The sequence below is a fragment of the Chrysemys picta genome, chromosome 6, assembly GCF_011386835.1.
Source record: "Chrysemys picta bellii isolate R12L10 chromosome 6, ASM1138683v2, whole genome shotgun sequence".
Taxonomy (NCBI): Eukaryota; Metazoa; Chordata; order Testudines; family Emydidae; genus Chrysemys; species Chrysemys picta.
The window spans coordinates 103,010,964-103,033,631 of record NC_088796.1 but is presented as its reverse complement, the minus strand read 5'-3'; the positions used below and the strand labels follow the sequence as shown (position 1 = coordinate 103,033,631).

General features: G+C 41.4%; 1 protein-coding gene across 6 annotated transcripts; it reads right to left on the bottom strand.

The window, feature by feature from the left end:
- Positions 1-872: 872 nt before the first annotated feature.
- Positions 873-22,566, bottom strand: PLIN2 (perilipin 2). Of its 6 annotated transcripts, XM_065549464.1 has the most exons (12): positions 22,297-22,433; positions 20,149-20,239; positions 18,370-18,470; positions 17,056-17,112; positions 16,777-16,972; positions 15,947-16,029; positions 14,083-14,368; positions 13,585-13,769; positions 12,628-12,762; positions 10,998-11,288; positions 1,820-2,571; positions 873-1,520 (listed from the first exon to the last, which is right to left on the bottom strand). In XM_065549464.1, exons 3-11 carry the CDS (start codon positions 18,394-18,396, stop codon positions 2,437-2,439), a joined length of 1,395 nt encoding a protein of 464 aa, XP_065405536.1. In that variant the 5' UTR covers positions 18,397-18,470; positions 20,149-20,239; positions 22,297-22,433; the 3' UTR covers positions 873-1,520; positions 1,820-2,436. The 6 variants fall into 6 exon arrangements, with proteins under 6 accessions (XP_065405536.1, XP_065405538.1, XP_065405537.1 ...); XM_065549466.1 differs by lacking the exon at positions 18,370-18,470 and having other exon boundaries at positions 22,297-22,455; XM_065549465.1 differs by lacking the exons at positions 18,370-18,470; positions 20,149-20,239 and having other exon boundaries at positions 22,297-22,566.
- Between the last annotated feature and the right edge of the window lie 102 nt (positions 22,567-22,668).

Below are 22,668 nucleotides of genomic sequence, written 5' to 3'. Positions count from 1 at the left end.
ACCTTGGCATAGCGACATCTGTGAGGGGTGTGAAAAATCCACACCTGAGAGACATAGCTATGCCAGTCTAACCCCCAGTGTAGGCAGCACTCCATGGCTACACTACATAGCTTACAGCACTGCACTGTAGCACTGCTAGGGCAGATGCTCTAAGCCTATGGAAGAGAACTCTCCCGCTCACTTAATTAATCCAGCCCAAGCAAGGAGCAGTAGCTATGTTGGCGAGAGAAGTTCCCCCGCCTACATAACGCTGTCTCCACTGGCACTTAGGTCAGTGTAACTTATGTCTTTCAGGGAGGCAGCTTATTCACACCCCTAAGCAACATAACTTGTATTAACATAAACTGTAGTTTCTACATAGCCTCAGTGAGGTGGATTAACTACAATGATGGGAGAACCGCTCCTGTCACTGTAGTGAGCATCTACACTGAAGAGCTACAAGAGCAGTGCTGCAGCTGTACTGCTGTAGCGTTTTAAGCTTAGACATACCCTACCTGTCAAAGTCATTCATGCCACATTGTTGTCAAACATTATCTGTCACTTTGCAAATAAAATCATTACACCATAGCACCTGTTATATTACAACAAATATAATCAGTCCCTATCTGGCTTTGTGAATCTGCATTCAGAATACAGGAGTCAATTTGGGTTGTCCCACAAATGGGTATCTGTGAGCCCCACAAGTGAGTCTGTCCCTTGCCTGGGTAGGGTCAGGTGCAACTCAGTGTATATCAGACTATTTGTGAATCAGAAGCCGATCTGGTCCTTTAAGTGCATTCTTTCCCCTACTTCAAATAATCAAAACGAGAGCTCTTTAGACAGGAATTAAGTACAAGAGACAACGAAGAAGAGAAGTCCAACCATACCAACTCTAAGATTTATAGATCAAACTTTATTTCAAGGCATTTCAGTGACTAGACTTAAAAGCTTTCACAAAAATCAGATAGTACCTTATGATAGAGTAGGAGTGTCAACCTCATTCTATAGCGAGAGCCTAATCAGGATCTGTGGGCCTGGTCTACAAAATTAGCACCATATAAAACCCACAAATCCACAATGGCTTCCCAGTGATGACAGTAGGATTTTTGCACAAAGATCTAAGAATAGAACATGATCTATAAATAATAACATAACATTGAATGGGTCTGATCTGCAGCATCCTCGCATACTCCAAAACTCCCACCGAAGTCAATGGTGCGTGCAAGAAGTGCAGTATCAGGCCATTAAGTTATTAAAGTTAATTGCTCTATTGGTTATTCAGCAAAAAAGATGGTGTGTGTCTAAGTTACTACCACCACAATTTCTCCTTCAATTCAGTTTCTCCTCTATCTTTCTTTCTGTTTGTCTTTTGCCCATGATTATTTGTATCTCTCCTCCATACTTCGTTTTCTCCTTTTCGCTCTCCTTTTTATGTCTTTTTTATTCCTGTCTCCTTTCTCCCTTTTGTGTTCCCTGCCTTCTTATTTGTATTTTTTCTGCACTTTGCCCCATATTTGGCTCTTCTAACCCCAATTCCCATTCTTAGGCCTTGGCTACACTTACGGCAAGTTCGACGGCTGGAAATCGAACTTCTGGGTTCGACTTATCGCGTCTAGTCTGGACGCGATAAGTCGAACCCGGAAGTGCTCGCCGTCGACTGCGGTACTCCAGCTCGCCGAGAGGAGTACCGCGGAGTCGACGGGGGAGCCTGCCTGCCGAGTGTGGACCAAGGTAAGTTTCAACTAATTCGAAATAAGGTACTTCGAACTTCAGCTACGTTATTCACGTAGCTGAAGTTGCGTACCTTAGTTCGAATTAGGGGGGGTAGTGTAGACCAAGCCTTAGTCTCCCCCAGACAGCAGAAGTACTTACACATGTAAGGGATGCAGTGGGAAATGGAGTTTTTTCATTCTAAACTCTTCTTACAAAGGACACTGTTTCAAGCTCTTTAGACACAGAGTCTCACCAAAAACTGACTAGGATCCCATGGACAAGCCAAGCCTGTAGTCCTTTTCAGCAGCAAAGAGGTAGATGCAGAAGTGCTTTACACATAGACTAAAAGGGAAACTTTTATCAGCAAATCCTAGTCAGTTTCCTTTTACTGACAGTCCTTTGTGCAAAATGCTGGAGTGCTATTTTGGCTGTTCCTGACAGCAAACAAAATAGCAGGGCAGTTTTAAATGGATGTGTACACCAGTCAGCTACACACTGATTGGGCCATAGGAGGCCTGGAAGATGGAAGTTTGACACCCATGCTATTGAGTTACACTAAAATGCAGTCCTTAAAAAAAGAGATGCAAATCAGAATTTCAATCCAGCTAAGTGAAACAAAATTGATCCAAAAACTGTACATTCCAAGAGCTAGATAGATTTCTTTTTAAAAAGCAGAAATATAAGTTAACATGGCAAAAAAAAAAAACCCATATCAAATCAAGAGAACAGTTTTGTGCCTGATGTTTATTCAGCTCTTGGTCCCGTGGTGATAGGACCATTTGTGCGTGAAAAATCTTGCTGGTCTTCCTCATCCAAACCCAAAATGTCTGGAATTTCATCAGATTCTGAAGACAAGTCTGTGATAGTGAAATCTGGCACCTGCAGAGGAAGAAATCCAAATAAATGTGAAGGTAAAAACTGAAGGACCTGATTTGCAGGGAACTGAACACTCATGCCTCCAACTGAAGTCAACCAAGGTGTTCAGTACTTCTGAAAATCAGGCCCAAAGTATTAAGCAAATCAAACATTCTCAGTCTTATTTTAGATAGATAGAATGACAGAAACATCTTAAATAATATACATTAGTGTATTAATGGATACATTCTTATAATAAAGGTGGAACAGAACTGCACTCAAACACAGAACATTTCATAATACTTTGGGGTGGTATGTTAAGAAGGTTTTCTAATAAGATTAGTCTCTTGCAGAGACAGTGTATATTATATCTCACATCAATTTATAGGTGTTATATATGTTTGCTATATCATCTTTATCTTCAGTCCTCTTCAAACTTCAGAGGGGAATGAGGGATAGAGAAAAAATTAATGGTTATGTAAGGAGCTAGTTGGAGAGCCTGGTTATTCACAGAACAGATACAGCACAGGTGATATCAACACAAGCTCTTCTACACTGCACTCAATTGAGGCAGTAGGCTTCAATCTTGTTCTGAAGAAATTGTATGGGGAAGTGATTGCCTCTACTTGTGAGAAATTAACATTTCACAATAGTTTGCCAAGGAAAGTTTATATTTGTAATGGACTCACACTGATCAACATTTTAAGAAACAGACTACATGGCTAAACTTTCATTTGTCAAAGCTCAAATCTGCCACCAAGTAACTTCATAATAGTTATCAACTCAAGAGCTACTAATAATATATTTTTAAACCAACCACCATCATCCCAGCAGAATTGACACTACCCTACTACAAGTGGAGAATACCCATTCCATCACTCATGCACTCCTCAGTTTCAATGTTGCATATTATTCAATCCCTACCGTAACTGGGTATGTAGAATTAGTATGGACCGTTAACTGTTGAGTGAGCAATGACGGTCAAAGTGATTTTTATATGTATGTTAAATTGGTTAGTAAAGCTCTTAGCACATCTAGATGTTGGGCAAAATTTTCAGAAGCCATTTAGGAGCTTAATTTCCATTCCTGTCAGTGAAATGTATGTGATTTAGGAGCTTGGGAACATTTGAAAATGGGATTTACGCTAGCTGATTCAGGCGTTTTTGAAAATGTTACCCAGTCTGAGCAAAGTAAATATATTTTTCACAGTTTAATACAGAGTTGGCTTAAATGTAAGCAAGCTGAGAAAACACAAACTCAGCTACAGCATTTGTGCAGCAACTGCAGGATGTGTATGGTGCTGGGGTTTACAGTTAGGATAAAATAGCAAGCAAATAGTTCAATTGGAGTAGGAGATTCATTGCTATTTGAAACATGCTAGACTGAGAAGCAACCCAGTTTATTTTTTCCCCCTCTGTTAAGTTTGTTCTTTAAAGAACTATCTTGATGCACTGTATGCACTGCTATGCAGCAAACTATGCTCAGTCCTTGTTATCGGGGATGACACCTTTGGAACAGGGAGGCATGGGCCCAAGAAGGAAGTGGCTCCTCATATTATTCAGCAACCTCTCTAGATTGTGGAGCTCTGGCTCTGAAGTTGATTTACAGGTAGGGAATCTAGAACAGGGCTCCAGAGAGAGGAGTGCCTCCTGTAAAATAAAACTGGGTTTCAAAAGACATTGCTTGAGCCCCAGGATGATGACACTTAGCATGAGGAGTGCAGCATAAAGGCCTACAGCAGCCATTGACTAGTTTTAGATAGAGCTTGATCTTCTAATGAGATCAATAGCATTAATCCCACTGACTTCAGATGGCAGCAAGAATGAGGCTCCATCCCTCTATTGGCAGAAATTACTCTGCACGCTGCTGCACAAAACATCCACATAGTAAGAAAGACTCCACATAGTAACACATTTAAAATAACTCTGTATACTTTCAGGATCTGGACATAGCACTCCTTGCCACACTAGTAACGGACTAGGAAATCTAAAACAATGTAACCAAGATATCAGGAGCCAAATGTGGAGGCGATACGTAAGTTAGGCTATGTCTACATTGCACTTTTGTCAGTAAAACTTTTGTCAGTCAGGGATGTGAAAAAAAACACACCCTTGCCCAACAAAAGTTTTCCTGACGAAAAGCGCCAGTGTGGACAGCGCTTTGTCTGTGGGGGAGACTCTCTCACCAACAAAGCTATCACCCCTCATTGGAGGTGGTTTTATTTTGTTGGTAGGTGGTAGGAGAGCTTTCTCCTGCTGACAGAGGGGCTACATGGAGTACCTTACAGTGGCACAGATGTAGCAATACAACTGTGCCACTGTAAGATGCACAGTGTTGACATAGCCTTAGACTTGCAATACACTCCTGCAGAACTACTTCTACCCACTATACTCATATTTAAGGGAGTCTACATTGGAGTCACGGTCATTTACACCTTCTCCAGCCACCTTGTCAAGTTACTTGCACTTAAACTCCTTTAGATATTAAAAGAATGGATGTAAGTAGCTCTGAGGGACTCTAAATTAGGGCCTATTAATATTAGCGATTGCTACACCAGCTGCAAACCCTGTGTAAATGCACCATGTCAGCCAACAACAGAGTTTGCATCAGATTTATCTTTATTCTGAATCTGGTAAGTTGCACCAGTGGAGCACATTTATACATTTATGCAAACCCCCATAGAGATCAATGCAAAAGCCCCTACCAATTATAAGCCTTTAATGTAAGAGAGTCTAACTTCTACATCACCTCTGTATTTGCCCTTATAGATCACTTGTTTCATATTTGATGGGGAATGGGAGAACGTGTAATCCTCATTTTTTGTGTGATTATGACCAAAAAAGGCAGGTAAAACATCTCTTGCACTCCTTCCCCCTCCATCAACACTAGTTACATAATCTATTAAGTTACTTTACTCCATAAAAAGTTAAACTGTACTCTAGTGATATGTGCATTTAGCCACTGTCTTATCAGAATTTAATGTGTATTTTGTAACTTTAGTAAGAAAAATGTGGGGGCTATGAAGAGACTTTTGAAACAACTACATACAATGAGCATAGAAAAGCAGTTCCTTACTTTACAGTTTTAGCACATGGATTCTGCCTTTATTTGCATGCATCTAAGAGACTGAAAACTTCAAAAAAACTCAAGTTTCAATCTAAGAAGTTTCAAATACATTCAGAACAGATATCAATATTTAATTAATGAGTATTCACAATACTACTGACCAGATGTTAAAACAACAAGCAGTGAACTGCCTGAGTTTAATACTCTATTGAGAAAGCAATCCACAAAATTAATTGATAATTGCAGGTTAGAATATGGGGCCTCATTTTTGTGGATGAGACTTTTTGGCAATTTTTTCCCAACGCATATAGGGGGAAAAAAAGATTTGTAAGCAGTCAATGCATTATGGAGCCTGAGAGTCCTGGTGTAGTCAGTAATAATATTACAAAGAGCACCAACACGTGTTTTATTAAGATAGTCTGCTGAGAGTAGAATATGTTCCAACCCCTCTTGATCCCCCAAAGAAGCTGTCACTATGTTATTATGGAAACTGAAAGCTCTTTGTTCCAGAGAGCACTGTGTAAAGTAGGGACATATTTTGTAATAATATCCAAGTACATATTCCAGAACTTAACTTCCTCAGGTTAAGTATTCACTTTTGGAGTAGAAAAGCATTGCAAGGTACAAGTGTTTTCTGGAACCTTAAATTGTTATTCTAGACCAAAAACCTGAAGTAGTAGTAACCAGTATCTAAAAGTGGGTGTAGAGTCAGTCAGGCTCATCTTTATGTCAAAGATCTTGCATTACAATTAAGTGAGGCTTAACTTTACCAATTATTACTTTATAACACTTTACTCTAGGGGTCAGTGTACTTGTTTATAAATCAGTATATTGAAGACTCGGGTAGCTTACAAAATGATTGTCACTGTATAGGAAAGGAAGTTATGAGGTGAAGCTGACTGCAGAAACCAATAGCTGAGATGTATAGTGGTTTGGTTTTTTGTTTTCCTCCCACATTTAGAAGAGTGTCTGTTTCAGATCTCTCCCCCACCCACACTAATCATTATGTCACTGCAATCACATTACATTGTATAATGACCTACTAGAATAGTGTATCAAACCACAAACAATGTTTAAAAAAGGATGAAATCTCATGTTTATTCTCAGGCTGATGGTAGAGGGGAGAGTTTCTACCAAGTGCAGTTGAGCTATTCATTATGCAAGCATGGTAAGGAAGGTTTAAAAAGAAAGAAAAAAAAAAAAAAAAAAAAAAAAAGAGTTAGACATCTATATGAACAGCTTCTACTCTTACCAGGGCTTTAGCAGCTGTACAGATTCTTCCCATTTGAAGATTTATTATGCTTTTAGGCTATAGCTTCAAAATAGTCCCATAGCAAATACAGTACAATGTTAAACCATTTTGGTTGAAGTAGCAGGCAAATATGAATGTAGTCAAACCACGGACCAGCCCACGGATGCATCTGCACTAGGTGTTGTAATTTAGCACTGGAGCTATCTAATGGGAGCTTAGACACAGCTGATGTCTGGAGTCATGTGGCAGGAGCTGCTTAGGGAACATCTGTATACAGACAGCTACAGTCTCTCAAGGAAAGAGCTGAATGAGTTAGTTGTGATTCAGTTTAACTAGCATTTGTGAACCATACTGCTCCCCTTCAACTATGAGGGCAAAGGTCAGAACCCAGAATATTCACTTGTTTGACCTCAGTTCTCTATTCATCTACGGAAATTACTCCTAATGCTGTAGTAGCTGTCTCTTCCTGGAAACCTTTTCTGAGCTCTTCCTCAGGTGGCAAGTCTTACCTTCTTAGAAAGAGGTCAGTAAGTCACCTAAATACTTTTGCTCAGTCTTATGGTTCAGGAGAATGGCTGACCAGGGCTGCTCAAGAGCTCCACTCCCAGGTACCCACCAGCCTCAAACAGCTGACATTTGGAAATTCAATCCTGAATCTCTCAGCCTACCTGGGAGTAGCAGTTGGTTTCTTAGTCTTCCCTCTACTGCCCAAGGCTGCCCCTGTGCTCAGATTGGGAGAACTGACAGCATCATGCTTTCACAGGCACCCATTTGGATAGAGTCTAGCACAGGGATAGTCTATTTTTTTGTTAAAGTCCAAATTTCTTGATCAAGGTATAGTCAGGGTCTAAACTACAGAAAAACCATCTCCTGCAACAATAATGTTAAGTAAATAAGATTTTGCAGTCTGTTGAGTGTCTGGCAGTGTGGATTTGGCCCATGGTCCAAATGACTACCCTAGTCTAGCACTACAACCCATTTGTCCTCAGTCCTAGCTACTGTAGCTGCAAGTGCTTTTACTAATAATCCTCTACCACCAACACACTCTTCAACTGATCATGAAACTCCATTGTGTGGCTTCTGCATAAAAAAAAAGTGGGTTTTTGGTTTGTTTTAAGGAGTTCTTAAACTGTCAATTTACCATGGAGAAAGTTTAGGGCCAATTCAGAGATCTAAGCTGCTTTAGATTTTCCACACCTTCAAATCCCTTCAGCAAGGGAGTTAGACAGACTTGCTCATTCATGGTGTGCTATAGTTCCTGACATCCTCTGAATTCATCCCATAGTCTAAGTTGGTGTGTAACTTACATGCCAAAAGGCCCAGAAGAGGGTCCGACAGGAGGCACTAGGACTCCTACTTTAACTTACAACCTCCTGTTGGCTTTTCCTCCTGCACTTTTGGTCCCTCAATATGTAAATTACAGCAGCTTGCTAGTGCCTTAGTTTGAATTAGGACTTTGTTCTCCACTGATAACCACAAGCCAACAATAAGGGAGAATGCAGGGGGTTGTCTGAGCTACCAACAGTTGTTCCAGTATCCACAGTCCTACTTATATTTGTAAAATAATTAAAAAAAAAAAACTATCCAAAACCCTAAGATTAGAGATTTTACAAGGTAAAATACAGGTTAAAGGGAACAGCAGAAATCAGTCCCTATCTCATGGTACATTAAAAACAAATCCATTAGAATACTCTTGAGTCCACTATTAATAACTAGCACCCTACCAAATTCATGGGCATAAAAAAAAAAAAAAAAGTGTCATGAGCCATGAAATCTGGTCTCCCCCATAAAAATTTGGTCTTGTGCGCTTTTACCCTGTACTATATGGATTTTACAGGGGAGATCAGTGTTTCTCAAATTGGGGGTCCTGACCCAAAGGGAGTTGTGTAGGGGGGGCACCAGGTTATTTTAGGTGGGTTGCAGTATTGCCACCCTTACTTTTGTGCTGCCTTTGGAGCTGGGCAACTGGAGAGTGGCAGCTGTTGGCTGGGTGCCCAGCTCTGAAGGCAATACCGTACCATGCCATGCTGCCCTTACTTCTGTGCTGCTGGCTTCAGAGCAGGGCACCCAGCCAGCAGCTGATGCTCTCCAGCTCCAAAGGCACTTATGCACCGTTGGCAGCAGCATTAAGGGTAGCAGTACCGCAACCCTCCCTACAATAACCTTGTGGACTCCCCCACCCCTATAATTACAACACTGAAATTTCAGCTATTTAAAAATCCTATGACTGAAATTGACCAAAATGGACCATGAATTTGGCAAGATGTTATTAACCCAGAAGCTTTAACATCTTAACCTGCCCATTCATTAAGCATGAAGGTCTCTTCCACCAGCCTCGGCCCACTAGTCACTTTGAGTTCACTAGCCACTTTGATTTTCATCTTTAAATAGTTGCTTTACTGCAGTATGGCACAAAAAAAGCCATCCTCATTTCTAGTAGTGGATATGCAGTGGTTTGAGGCTTTAGTTGTGCCAATAGGGAGAGCCCAGATGGGGGAACTGGTTAGTCCAAGCTTGACCTAGGGTAGAATAAATTAACTATTGTCCATTAGTACATATCAGAATTTTTTAAAATTACATCTCTCCAGAGTGTACAATATGCAGCACACATAATAAGCAAATTAAGTAGCGTGATTATGTTTCAAGTCTTTGTAGTTTCAAATGCATGTTTGATTATACAAAAACCACACAACAGCCATCTATTTCCAGTTCTGATTTTTCAAACTAAGAGTATATTGGCTGCAGGGGGAGGACTGCCAGTGCAGTAGGTATTAGAAGTCACATGCAAGAATGCCCATACTGCAAGCAGGACAAACATCTGTCCAGGTCATACTGCACAGACCACCTCCTTTACATTACTGAGCAGTCATTTCTACAGTCCAGGTTTTCACTAAGGCAGACAATAAGCACAGACAAGCTGGAATAAAGCTAAGAGGGAGCGGAAGGGTGGATGGGGACTCACAGGTAGGAAACAAATGCAGCAGCAACATCTGACCCATCTCTATGTGTAATGCATCTGATGTGGGTTAGTAACCAGTAGTTTGTATCTACTTTGTTTGCATTTCAAGCCTGCCTTCTCCTGGACCCAATTCAATTTAACAAGACAGTGAGTCACAGTATTTAATAAGGAAGTGCTAAAATGTTTGTTTTTACACCATTCAAATGAGACAGACTTTGGCTGCTGAAGCATTTATTACTGAACATACAAAAATTACAAAAAAGGTGAAAAAGCACTACAAAGACACATGAGACTAGGCACCCTGGTACAAACAGGTGTTCATATTCCATACTGCAGATTTAATTCTCAGTACTGGTTTTAGTTAATTTATTGGGTAGTTAAATAAGGATTTTTTAGAAAAAAAAAAATTTTTTAATCAGGGCAATGAAAACTCAGCATTTACATAACTTTGGCTGAACAAGTTAGAAGCCTTACTTGAAAGCAAATCAAGTAGCAGATTCATATTAAGGCATTATGCTTGTGTGACCTGTCCAATGAGGTGATTCTTAAGACAATTGTACAGTCTGAGTCATCATAGCCAAGTGCACAATCTGATACTGAAACAGTGGAAGTTTGATCAAGTTCTCTTGCTGAGCTGCAGAACTTTTAAATGGAGTGCCAAATGAGATCATACTACTTTTATATTTTTCCTGCACAGGTCACAAACCAGTCAAAGTTTTTGGGTGCAATGAGTTCCATTTAAGGTCTGATATTGGACACTTTGTCAGACAAGAGGCTTCTTAACCAGGTAACTAAACAAGGTGAACCACTGCTGTAAGCTGCTGAACTTTCAAGCCTCAAGGCACATTATGCTGGTCATTATTTTCAGAGGCACTTAGACAGGACAGCAAAATCATTTTTCTAATGAAAGTTCCTCTCTCCTTAGAGGAGAAAGGACACATTCATATCTTTAGGTCTCCACCATCCCCACACTGTGGATATTTTTCCCCATAGGTCCCGACAGCTACAGTAGTTAAGTCACCTTGTTAGCTCAGACTGCAGAGTATGTGTGTGCTATGCAATTTAATTTGTGCTGTGTTCAGGCTGTTTGTCATCCTGGCTGGCATTTTTCTCCCCTTCACCCTTGCGCTCAGCATGCTGAGACCCAGCCAGTTGTGGGTAAAAGGGACCTACCAGCCAGTTGAGTGGTGTGTTGTTAACAAGATAATCCATCACATCATCCAGAGACTCCTTCATTTTCTTCAGGTGTCCTTTGCTAGTGGTGAGAAGGTTATCTGATACTTCGTGGAAAGACGAAGCAGAGTGGAAACTCCTATAGACGTCTCCTGCCATTGCCCCAACATGATGGGCTTGGTCCTGAATGTTCTGCGGCAACCCCTGTATACTGGACACCAGGGTGAGGCAAGTGGTCTGAAGCTGCTGAGTCAGGCTCCGTGCAATAGCTAGTGTGCGTGATTCAATGTGCTGGAAACAAAGCATAATAGCACTTTAGAGTTAAGCATTTCATTGACCAGAGAGTTGGTCACTGCAGCAACTGTATTGTTGCTGAAAGCTCACACCATGGAATGAAGGGGAGATGGAGAATTGAAGCTGTGGCAGATGAGAGCAGGGCCTTCATTTCATAGAAAGAAAACTATGAAGCGGTTGGCTTGAAGGAGTTTACTAGGGTCCTTGCTTTTGAAAACATGTCTGACAGACCCGGGTTACATGAACCCTTGAAGGCTGCAAGTCTCTGAAGTGCACTACATGTCATGTATAGAAGAGGTCTGGCTGTTCCTTGTCTCAGCTAACTGTACTGTAGTACAAGCTCAATAATTCAATTGGTTTTTAGTGAAACAGTTAATTCTTCCAGCTTAAAGCTACAAGCACTTATGAGATAGCATTTTAAGTTCAGCTAATCAATTACTGCATTTGTGCAGTTAGCAACCAATCCTGCTAAGAGGCTCGGAAGGAGAGGGAATAGTCTGGCAGGGTAGGGGGAAAAAAAAAAAAAAAAAAATTGCATTGTCAGTCCCACCCAAGTTGTTCTGACCTTCCAAAGATAAGCTAGATGAAAAGGTGTCCAGGACAGATCTGAATGCCTGACTAGGTGTGGGAGAGCAAGTCATCAGTAGCTTATCCCCTAGCAATAGTTTGAGCTTGTGAGTATCTGGACAGTAGGTCATGGCAGCTGAGTATAGAGGTCAAAAGGCCAATTTTTTTTTTTAAATTCTCTTAAAAAAAAAAGCTGCAATAAGTATGCCAAAGCTTGACTGCTAAAATTATAGCAGCATTTGGAGACTGTAGTAGAAAATGGCACCCAGTTACTGCATTAGACCATTACTGCAATGTTTAGGGTTCTAGGAAACATCTGCATCTAGTTAAACTAATTTGTTGTTGAAATGAACACAATAGGTGTAGCCAATTAGCTTGCATCACTAATTATGTCTGATGCCAATAACCAAGTCACTACTTAAACTGGCCACCATTGAGCTAAATTTAATTAATTTTGCAGAGCAATGGGAGCAGCAGGGGGAAGGGGTGAGACACCATTCCAGTTCTCCATGCTTGTAGTGCATCTTCGCAGCATAGGATGTTCCATGATTCATTTAAGGTCAATCTTGTCAGAGCCCTGGCTGGGATGATTTAGTTGGGAATTGGTCCTGCTTTGAGCAGGGGGTTGGACTAGATGACCTCCTGAGGTCCCTTCCAACCCTGATATTCTATGATTCTATGATTTTGAAAACTTCAAGGACCAAAAGTTAGTTACTTGTATGTATATACTTTGTAATATGTCATTTATACTCTTGGTACATTTACTTACCTCAGCACTGTGAGAGTCATCACCATCATTTTGGCCTGTGTTTTTCTTCCATTCTACCCAGGACTGATATAGCATTTCCTGGGCATCATGAAGTTTCTGGTTGGCACTATTCATGTTCTTTCTGGCATACTCAATCTAGGAAACAACCAATGAGGTAGTGAAGCAAGGATCCCAAACAGTTTAGGGTGATTATAAATGTTCTCTAGCCCTCCCACTCTGCAAAAAAGTCAATACAAGGGGGACAGTTTTGTTGGGTGAAAGGATATTTTTAGAGTGACGGATGGGTGGGGGGGGGGGGGAAGAAGTCTGCCTTCCTCTTGTTTTCTAGTAGTATCATGTGCAAATGTTGAAGTAATGTACAGGTCTTAGAAAGAAATGAGAAACTGTATACCAGGACTGAGAATGAGGAGTATTCTGTTGCATGATTCTAACAATGCAGGAGCATGCAAGAACAAGTAGTTCCAACTTCAAAAATCAGAGCGGTAACTGTGTTAGTCTGAATTGTAAAAAGCAACAGAGGGTCCTGTGGCACCTTTAAGACTAAAGTCTTAAAGATGCCACAGGACCCTCTGTTCCAACTTCAAAAAGTTAGTCATAACAAGATGTAAAGAATCCTACTCTACTAATGGAATTGAGTAGGATTTTTTTTTTTACTAGAACTGCAAGACATTCTTCACTTTAGGGTCTAAGCTGGTCCTTTAAACAGCAACCAGTATTAAACAAGTACATTTTCCTCTTAGATGCAATCTTATTTTAGGAGTGCAGACTGAATCTGTTTTAGATTAAGAGATGAGAACTTGAAAGATAATGGATGTGTTTTGTACCATTAAGAACCTTTGATTTAATTAGTGAAACAATTTTAGTTAAGTTATCCATGTTTAACAGTTCTAAGATAAGACTACCAAGAGATTTTGCATTTACACTTCACACCCCAAATCAGAATTCTTGTTAACTTACCAGATTAACAGTGTAATTGAGCTGTGAAATGGTCTCTTGGCTTTTGTACTTAGCATCTCTAACCCTGATTAAGGCCTGTTGGTAGGCACGGCTGCGGACCTTTGAAGACAAGGATCCAAGTCTAATGTAGTAGCTTGGCTTTTGAACTCCAGCTTCAAATCCTTCAACCTTTGTAGCTTCTTTTGCTAGAGAGAAAAGTTAGTTAAGACTGACTAAAAGTTAGGTTAGCAGTCCAGCCTCTGAAGGATTACATGGCAGCCCAACATGTATCTGGATGGGGCAAAAACCTACCCCTTCATTCCAAATATCACTTTCCTTCATATGCCTTCCCTGCTGACAAGAAGGCATCCTGGTTGGCATGGTGAAGGGCCATGTCTGAGATTAGTTTCATTACAGTGCCACTCCATTCAACTAGTAGGGTTGTCAAGGGACACTGCTTGTCTCTCCCCCACGGCCAATCCCCATCCCCAGTTAGCGTCTCATCTCAAGTAGTCTTACCTAGCTCCTCTTCAGTAAGTGGAAGATAATGGTCTACAAGAGTCTCCGACCTGCTGAGTGCGCTATCCACCCCACTGCTCACCATCTGCACCACACGGCTTCCCAGGACAGTGTTAATGCTGCCATTGACAACTGACTTAGTCATTTCCACACTGTCATGCACAGCTTCTTTAGTCTTGTCCATGACTCCAGTAATTGTATGGGCAACAGTATCCTTGGCACCAGTCACAGTGATTGTTACAGCATCTTTTGCACCAACAACTACATCCTTGGCATTGGCGACCACCTGCAAGGAAGAGAAGCAGATTCCTCATTTAATAGTGGGGAGGTATTTAAGTTCTGGATTTATACGCACTTTCCAAAAGTAGAGAACTAATGTTTAGTATAACTGGTTTCAGGATTCTTTAAGAGGCATTCACTACAGTGATAGAATTTTGGCTGTCATAACAAGCAGAAACCTACAGCTACTCAATCAGCATTAGAGGAGGCATTTCCACCACAAAGTAGATTAGTAGTTTACACTGATGCAAGCCTAGAATGAGTAGGATAGGAAAAAATGAGACTTGTTCCTTAAGGAACAAGTTTTCCAAAAAGTTGTGTGTGCCTAACCTGTGACTTTTTAGAGGGACCAGGTGTTAATGCCCTGTTCTGATCAAGAGTCCTTTGGGTTAGGAAGATTTAGTCTTCCTACAGTGGATTTTAGTATAGATAGCCTAATTATGACCTGGTGGTATAAGTGGTCATAGATGGTTTGTGTCTCTCCATATCTAGAGAACCTTCCAGGTAGTACTGAAGCATCATTACCAAAAGGAACCCAAGTAGCATAATAGACAGAAACCCAGCTATGTGGCCCATTTGGTAGCACCATACCGGAGACTACTTGATGACAGGTCCCCTAATCCCCCAAACCAAAACACAAACCCCTGCAAAGAAGCTTCCAGCTACCTTAAGGAAGGACAGTAACTCAATATGAAGAGAGGGCCAGGAGATTAGCTTTATTAGAAGACCTTGAAAGACTTCAGGCTAGAAGGCAGCAGTGTTAAGAGTCGAAAGATCTCTCTTGTAAGAGACTGTTGTAATGAAAATTTGAAGGAAAAAAGTGAGCTCTCAGTCACAAAGTATTCTCTCATTGTACTCACATGGTAGCAATGGATGAAAGTAGATCCTCCTACTTTGCAGTATGCTAAGCCACAGGGAAGTAGTTAAATTAAGCTCTTTGAGCAGTGACTGTCATGTCTTGACCAGCACCTAGCACAATGGGGCCCTCATACTAAATGGAACCCTTGGGCACTACAGCAATATGTAGACAAGTTATAAATTCACTACTTAGTTTTCCTTTCCACCCAAATGAATAGTGAAAGCTACAAACTTTCACTTTATAGTTGGTTCTCCAGTTAGAGCTCATTTTTAAGTTATAGAAAATGTTTTTAAATGAAGTATGTGCAAGTCATTGTAACATAAGTTTAATGTGGAAGCTTTCTACTTAAATTAGATACAAGCCATTTCTATAATGCTTAGATATCTGAAGCACTGCAAAAAACATTAACCCTTATATTGCTCGGGTAAGTCAGGAAAGTATTACCCCCCCCCCATTTAAATGGGGGAGGGGAAACAGATGGAGGGCCGGAATTACAATAGTGCCATGCAGTCACTGACTTCAGTTGGAGTTATGGATACTCACACCTGGGGGTGGGGGAGGGAGGAAGAGAAGGCACTAAGTGACTCCAAAGGCCATAGGGTGTCCAGGAGAAATCCAAGGTTCCAAATTTTCTACATTGTGCTCTGCTCCTAGCCTTGCTACTCCAGGAATTACTGAATCTCTGGTTGTCCCACTTAGAGATTTAAATGCAGTAATTGAATCTACCTTGTCAGTTGGTTGATATAGTATAGGCAGCCTCTCTTCAATTTTGTCCAGTCCTATGCATGCATAGCTGTTGGCAACTGCAACTAGAGAAGTTTCAAGAATGATTAAGTTGCCCTTGTGATGTTTAAAAACACCCTACACACAAAGCTAAAGGTGAACATTTGTTGAAACAGGAAGCCCAGTCCAAACAAGTAACATTTTGGTTAGTTTCTTCCTTAAGAGGAGTAAGGGAAAGAGTTCATGCAGCTTAATTCTAGAATAGCTTTCAAGTGCTTTGCAAGTGAAAAAAACAATTGACATATCTTTCAAGGAAGTGACCTTGAGAACAGACTGATGAAATATTTCCTGGCCATTTGCCAATTCTTAAGAATAGGCTCTGAGCTAAAACCAGAGCAAGCAGCCATGAAACAGTTGCCAAATTAGTAACTGCAAGTTTTACTCAGAAGTAGGTGAAAGGGAAGTATGATGCAGAGCTCAAAACTAGGTGAAGGGTTAGGACAGAAGTTGAGCAAGAGGCTTCTTACTCAAGCAATAATCTTAGAAATCAATGTTAGTTAGGAACAAGTCATTAGAGGTTTAATCTTAGGAGATCCAGAACTTGCTTGACTTTATTATTTATAAAAGCTCATTTAATTAGTTGCTCATGGCTTATTGCACAAAGGTAACAGTTTTTCTCCGGTCACTAACTTGTTACAAGTAGGTTTAACTCATAGTGCCCCCGGATTCTTTTCAACACCCCCCCCCCAAAAAAAAAGCCTATATATTTATATAGGAACTCAATGGAATAGTTGAACAAATGCACAGAAAAGTAAAGTAGAGTCATGCCTTACTTTGTGGCTCCAGCTTCTGGATGATAGGCATAGCACTTGTCATGGCCACTGCAGTGATGGTCTTCACTCCTTTCTCTGCTATCTCACATACTGATTTCAGATAGGGATGGTTATCTTTTGTGTTGACATAAGCCGAGGACACCATGTCATAGGTGGAACTCACCAAGGGAAGGTTGACAACCCTGGCTACCACATTCTGTGTAAACAGAGAGAGAAGTTTAAACTCACATCCTTCTTGGCTATGTGACAAAGACTGACTGATTATCAGCTCATACATACCTGTTGTGAGTCAGCTGCTACTAATGCCATTTTTTTAGGTCTTGAATCTTGTACAGCCTACAAGAACAAGATAATCCAAATTAAAAAAGTTAAGTCCCAAATAGCCATACCACTGTTCCACTTCAATAATCTAGGCTGGAGTTCTCTCTCTTCTGGAGAAGAAAGCAGTTCTTAAAGCCACCCAAAAAGGCTTTTGAATACTTGTGAGTGTACCATCTCCTTCATGAGAAGGATCCAGATAGACAATGTGGGCCGTAATGAATTAGAGATTCTACTGTAATAATTTAAGACAGCTACAGCTTTGTTTCTCTACCACATTCACCAGTTTGGGTAATAGGCATTCAGATACTAGATACAAAAATAAAAAGGATGGTCAACTAAATAGTTTGAGAGGTTTGTAACAAATTTTTCACTGATTACTTCACTGATTTGACAGTCAGTCTCTCTAATCTAGGCTACCCCTGTTTGTATGCATCTTCCACATAGCAACAGAAAAATATTGAAGAGTTAAAAATTGTGATTTTAGGTGGGAGGACTGAGTAAAATGGAATATCTGCAGCTACTTTAAAATCAAGTAATATTTCAAAATGGACTAAAGTATCAGGAATAGCTGTGTTAGTCTGGATCTGTAAAAAGCAACAGCGAGTCCTGTGGCACCTTTAAGACTAACAGATGTATTGGAACATGAGCTTTCATGGGTGAATACCCACTTTGTCAGATGGGGACAGCTTATGCTCCAATACATCTGTTAGTCTTAAAGGTGCCACAGGACTCTGTTAGATTTTAAAGTGGTCAACTCATAGGAGAACCTTGAAAAAGGTTAGGAATTTATGTATCGCTAAGGCCCCAAATCCTGCAGACACTTGCACATATGTGTCACTTTAAGCACACAAGTAACTTGTAAGTTAAACATGTGTTTCTGCAGGATCAGATTCTAGTGTACATATTGCTGTACAATAGGTAGTGTATCATCCCACCCCCTACAAAGGATTTAAATTGTAGAGGCATAAACAAATTTGCAACATAGTTGTCTTTATAGCTGGCATTTGTACCGGTTTCCTTCCTCACCTGCACCAAAATGGCAGGGGGTTTCAGCCTGTCACTCCTAAGACATGTAAGCTGTAGATCATTTAGGACTGGGCTATGTGTGCCAAGGTCATGCCCACCACATGGGCATTCTAGGGCAAGCCATTGTCCCACATACAGGGCAGGGTTTCCCCACTGCAGAGAACCCTGAATTAGTTGGCAGGCTAAACATTTATTGCCAAATCACATGGGGTTGGAAGAGAAAGCAGCGGTCACACCAAGACCCACCCATCCTGCTTCTCCACAGGCAGACATCTGTAGTGCCAGGGAAATGGTATTGGCAGTCCTCCCACGCAACTCCCCTAAATCTGCCAGGCTTTCATCCCTGTCTGTGGAGATATAGGGGGAGTAGATAATTCAGTTAGGACTGGTTATACTAGTACTCCTGAACAAGCCATGGTGTACTTTCATAGTGTAGAGAGACATGACAGAAGACACTGAAACTAAGCCACAAGAATATGTGCTCTTTATTTGTAAGAGTCAAACATAACCATGCCTTTTTAAGCGTCTGTTCATTCTCAAAAGACCCATGTGTCTCAGAACATTAGAATGCCACTATAAAGTTTAGGCCACAAAAGAACCATTAAAAAAAACCACGCCACACACACACACCACACACACACACCACATGCAAGCCACCACCTTCAGTGTGGGGGTGTTTGTCAGGAGCTCCTGACAAACAGTTCCACATTTAATAATGTGCCATAGAGTTAGTACAGTAGTTAACACTAGAGTTCCTGTTTCAGTTCTCGATTGTTCTGCTTACAGCTTCAAGCACAGCTTTTTCCCTCTAATGCCCAACGAACAAGGACAAAAGTACACAAACACCGAGGAGTGATAGCATTATACGAACGGCCACATGGGTTAGACCAATGGTCCATCTAGCCCAGTATACTGCCTTCCAACAGTGGCCACTGCCAGGTGACCCACAGGGAATGACCGTGCACAGATGCCTTTTGTATTTCTCCCCTATGCACAGATGCCTTTTGTATTTCTCCCCTCTCTGATATAGTAATAAGATCAGCCACTATTTGTATGCAAAACAAATGTGGCATGCAGCAGACTATTACTAAGGAATACAAATAGACACGTGGGGGGGGGGGGGCGGGGGAAACTTTGTATAAAGTGTTAAGAAGGCTTACAGGATAGATTCCACATCAGATGCCAATAAAATACTGTAGTCATGTTTCCTTTATAGACTATCAGGGTGGATAAAAATCCAGGATTTTAAAAAGCTTGATTTAAAACAGATTTGATAAAATGCTTTGAGGAAAAAGATATATTAATTAAAACTCATCATGGAATAGTGATTGTAAAGTCTAATTCTATAGTATGAGACAATCTATTCATGTAATGTTTAAGTTTTGTAAATTAATTCCAATAGTTCATGGATTAGGGACCCAATCTTATGTGATTCTAGGGGCTTCTGTATAGCTTTAGGTTAATCTTTCTATCTATCCAATGGGTCTCAGTCTAGAAAATACTATCAGAGATGCTTAGTTTTGCAGTTCTCAAACTGTGGATTTGTGTCTCCAGAGATAACATGCTTGTTCACAGCAAAAATGTTTTTAAATATATAGAGGTGAGAAATGACAGATCTCAACCCTATTGTCCCTCTGCAAATTTGTGTACAGAGTCAATCCCTTCTCTCTAAGAGTGCAAAGCTTCAAAAAGTTCAATAATAGAAGATTGTTTGGGGCCCGAATAGCTCTGGAGAAGAAGTCTGGAGGTAAATGTGAGAAGGGAGGGACAGGCAGTAGAAACAAAAGTGAAACTGTTTGAGCAGCATTTTCTAGAACTCTTTGAGTGTAGCCTTCATTGATTTGAGATCTACCAAAGCATTCTGTCACTAGCAGGGAAACCCTATAACGGCAGCAGGCTGTAAAAGAGACCCAGTGTGGGAATAAGAAATGTTTGCTACTAATGTTTTAAAGAAAGTCACACCAGTGAACTGGTGGAAATCACTTAAGCACTTGGATTCAGAGACTGTTGAAGCAATAATCTCACTTTTAAATAGCAGTAGCTTCTTCCTCTGGTGTAGAAAGAATATTTTCTTCCTTTGGACTAATTCATTCCAAACTGAGGAATCGTTTGGGACCTGAAAAAGCAGGAAAGCTTGTTTTTCTTTTCCAGATTATGAACAAACAGGAAAATGGAGAAGACGACTGAGTTAGCTGCAGAAGCGAATATTTTAAGTTTCTCATGTTGACCTGTCTGACAGTCGATTTAATTTGTGGGGGGGTTTTAAACTATTTTAGATAAAACAAAAAACAAACCAAATTTAAAAAAAAAAACTTGAATGTTTAACGAAATTCAAAAATTCATACGCTTGTTTTGTTATAAGGTTTGCTGTTGAAGAAAAAAATTCAGAATACATAATCTTGTTTTAGTTAAATAAAACAATTTAAATGTCTGGTGATGTTCTCCTAATACAGCAAAGCAAGAAAACCCTCCAAATGTTAATGATTAACCTGCCGAATTGGAGATGGTTCACCTCTCAATGACTTCATGAATATCTGCTTCAATTACCTTTGGTAAATGAAATAACCAAACAATCATTCGTTTTCTGATATAGCTGTAAAACTAATCTGAAAAGTTTTCAAAATAAATCACTTAAAAACCTATATATAGTGTGTACCTTCTAAAAATGAAACCTACATCTATCTCTGAGTTGCGAAGAATGTATTAAGAGCCAATAAGAATGCACTTTTATGTAGAAATCCATGATTAAAGCAAGTCTTCTTTACTAGTGATTTAAATCAAATCCACCCTGGACTATATACATAGAGCACATCTGAAGGGGAAAAAAAAAAAAAAAAAAAAACACAACAACCCACCACCTTTGGACTGCAAAGTACCACAACACTGGGATGGGGTAGCAGCACCTAGCTAAAAGCAAGGACACGAAGAGAAATCTACTCTATGAAAAGCTGTGCAAGTTTTAATATCTATGCAGACCAGACGTGACCTTAGTTTTTAAAAGGTCTCGTCCAAAAGACCCACACCACAGAGGACATACTGAATTTCTCTCATGGAAAAGTTGAGTTTAGCCATTCCTGGCATGATTTTAACCTCTCATTCCAGGAGCTAACCCAATACTACTTAAGCCATCTCCAGACCATAATTACTGCAGGTCCCAAAATATTTTAGAGTTCACTACATGAATATAACCCCACAAGAACGCTAGTGTGTATTTTCAGCCACTTTTACTGTCCCTTCTAGTTAAAAGTCAATGTGGGCCTTACCAAAAAAAGCACATTTGAGAAAGGTGTTGGAGTCAGACCCACATTATGTTTGGCATGTTTGATGTTTGAAGGCATATTTTAGAGACAGCTTAGTTCCATAGACAGGAAAATTAATAAGCAGACTGAGTCAGAAGTTTTGTTCCTACTTTCATAAAGAGGAACAGAAGTGAATGGTTTTCAACTTTCAAGCACGGTGACAAGAAACCCCCTTTCCACTCAATACAGTGAGTGGACACAGGAATTTGTTCCTATCTGCTCTGTGTAAACTGCAGACAAAACACCTGTATATGGATATCATAACTGCAGCTTTTCAGTGACCCACTGGGCAGAAACTGGACCAGCATCATGTGTGCTAACAGGAGAGGGGCACCTGGTCACGCCCACAGGCTACTCCAGCTACAAGGACCACTCTCAACAGAGCTCTCCTGCTAGGGCCACCTGAATGAAGAAGGCGTCACACAACGTTAGGAGTGAAAATTTAAATGCCCCATTAAAGCAACAACAAAAAACCCTCTCTGCCCCCAGGGAGACGGGCTTGAACAGCCTCCCAGGCTAGCACAGGAGTGAGGCTGAAAGGGGAACCCTGCATATTAAGATAGCTGGACTGGACATCCCAGAAATACAGCCACTCCCCTCTCCTTCCACACCAGCGTGCGCTTTGCCCTAGCCCCTGCAGCCCTGCCGCAGGGGTGTCAGCGGCTGCGCTGGCGGCCACCCGGCGCTGCGGCATAGGAGGGCGAGAGCCATCGCAGCGCTGTGCTAGCTCCGTGCACGAAGGGGGGCGAGCCCCATTATCGGGGACTCGCTCCGCAGCGAGCCCCGGGGTTTAACCCGGCTCCGCAGCCGCTTAAAATGCGCCAGCGCGGTAGATTACAGGCTGTCCCGCACTGCCAAGGGCAGCTTCACTCACCCGGGAGCAGAGAGCGCTGCCGATCCGCCGCTGGGCTTCCTGCGCCTAGAGACACCCCCTGCGCTAGTGCCAAGCTGCCCTGAGACCCCGTCCCCTGCTTGTTTCTGACCGCCTACCGGACGCTGCCGCGACCCAGGGCAGCCTACCCCGGCTATTTATGCAGAGCGGCTGCCTCGGGGCCGCTTTCTCCTCTCGCGAGATCGCTGCGTGTCACGGCTGCTGCTGCTGCTTCTCCTTCCCCCTCCCCCTGCCTTCTCCTCTCACGTGATTAGCTGCGGCTGGGAAAGGCCGCTCTGTCAGCTGATCCGGCCGAGCGAGCGAGCGAGCGCTGGGTCCGGCCTGCCCGCGGCCGCTCCTGCGCCGGGGAACGCC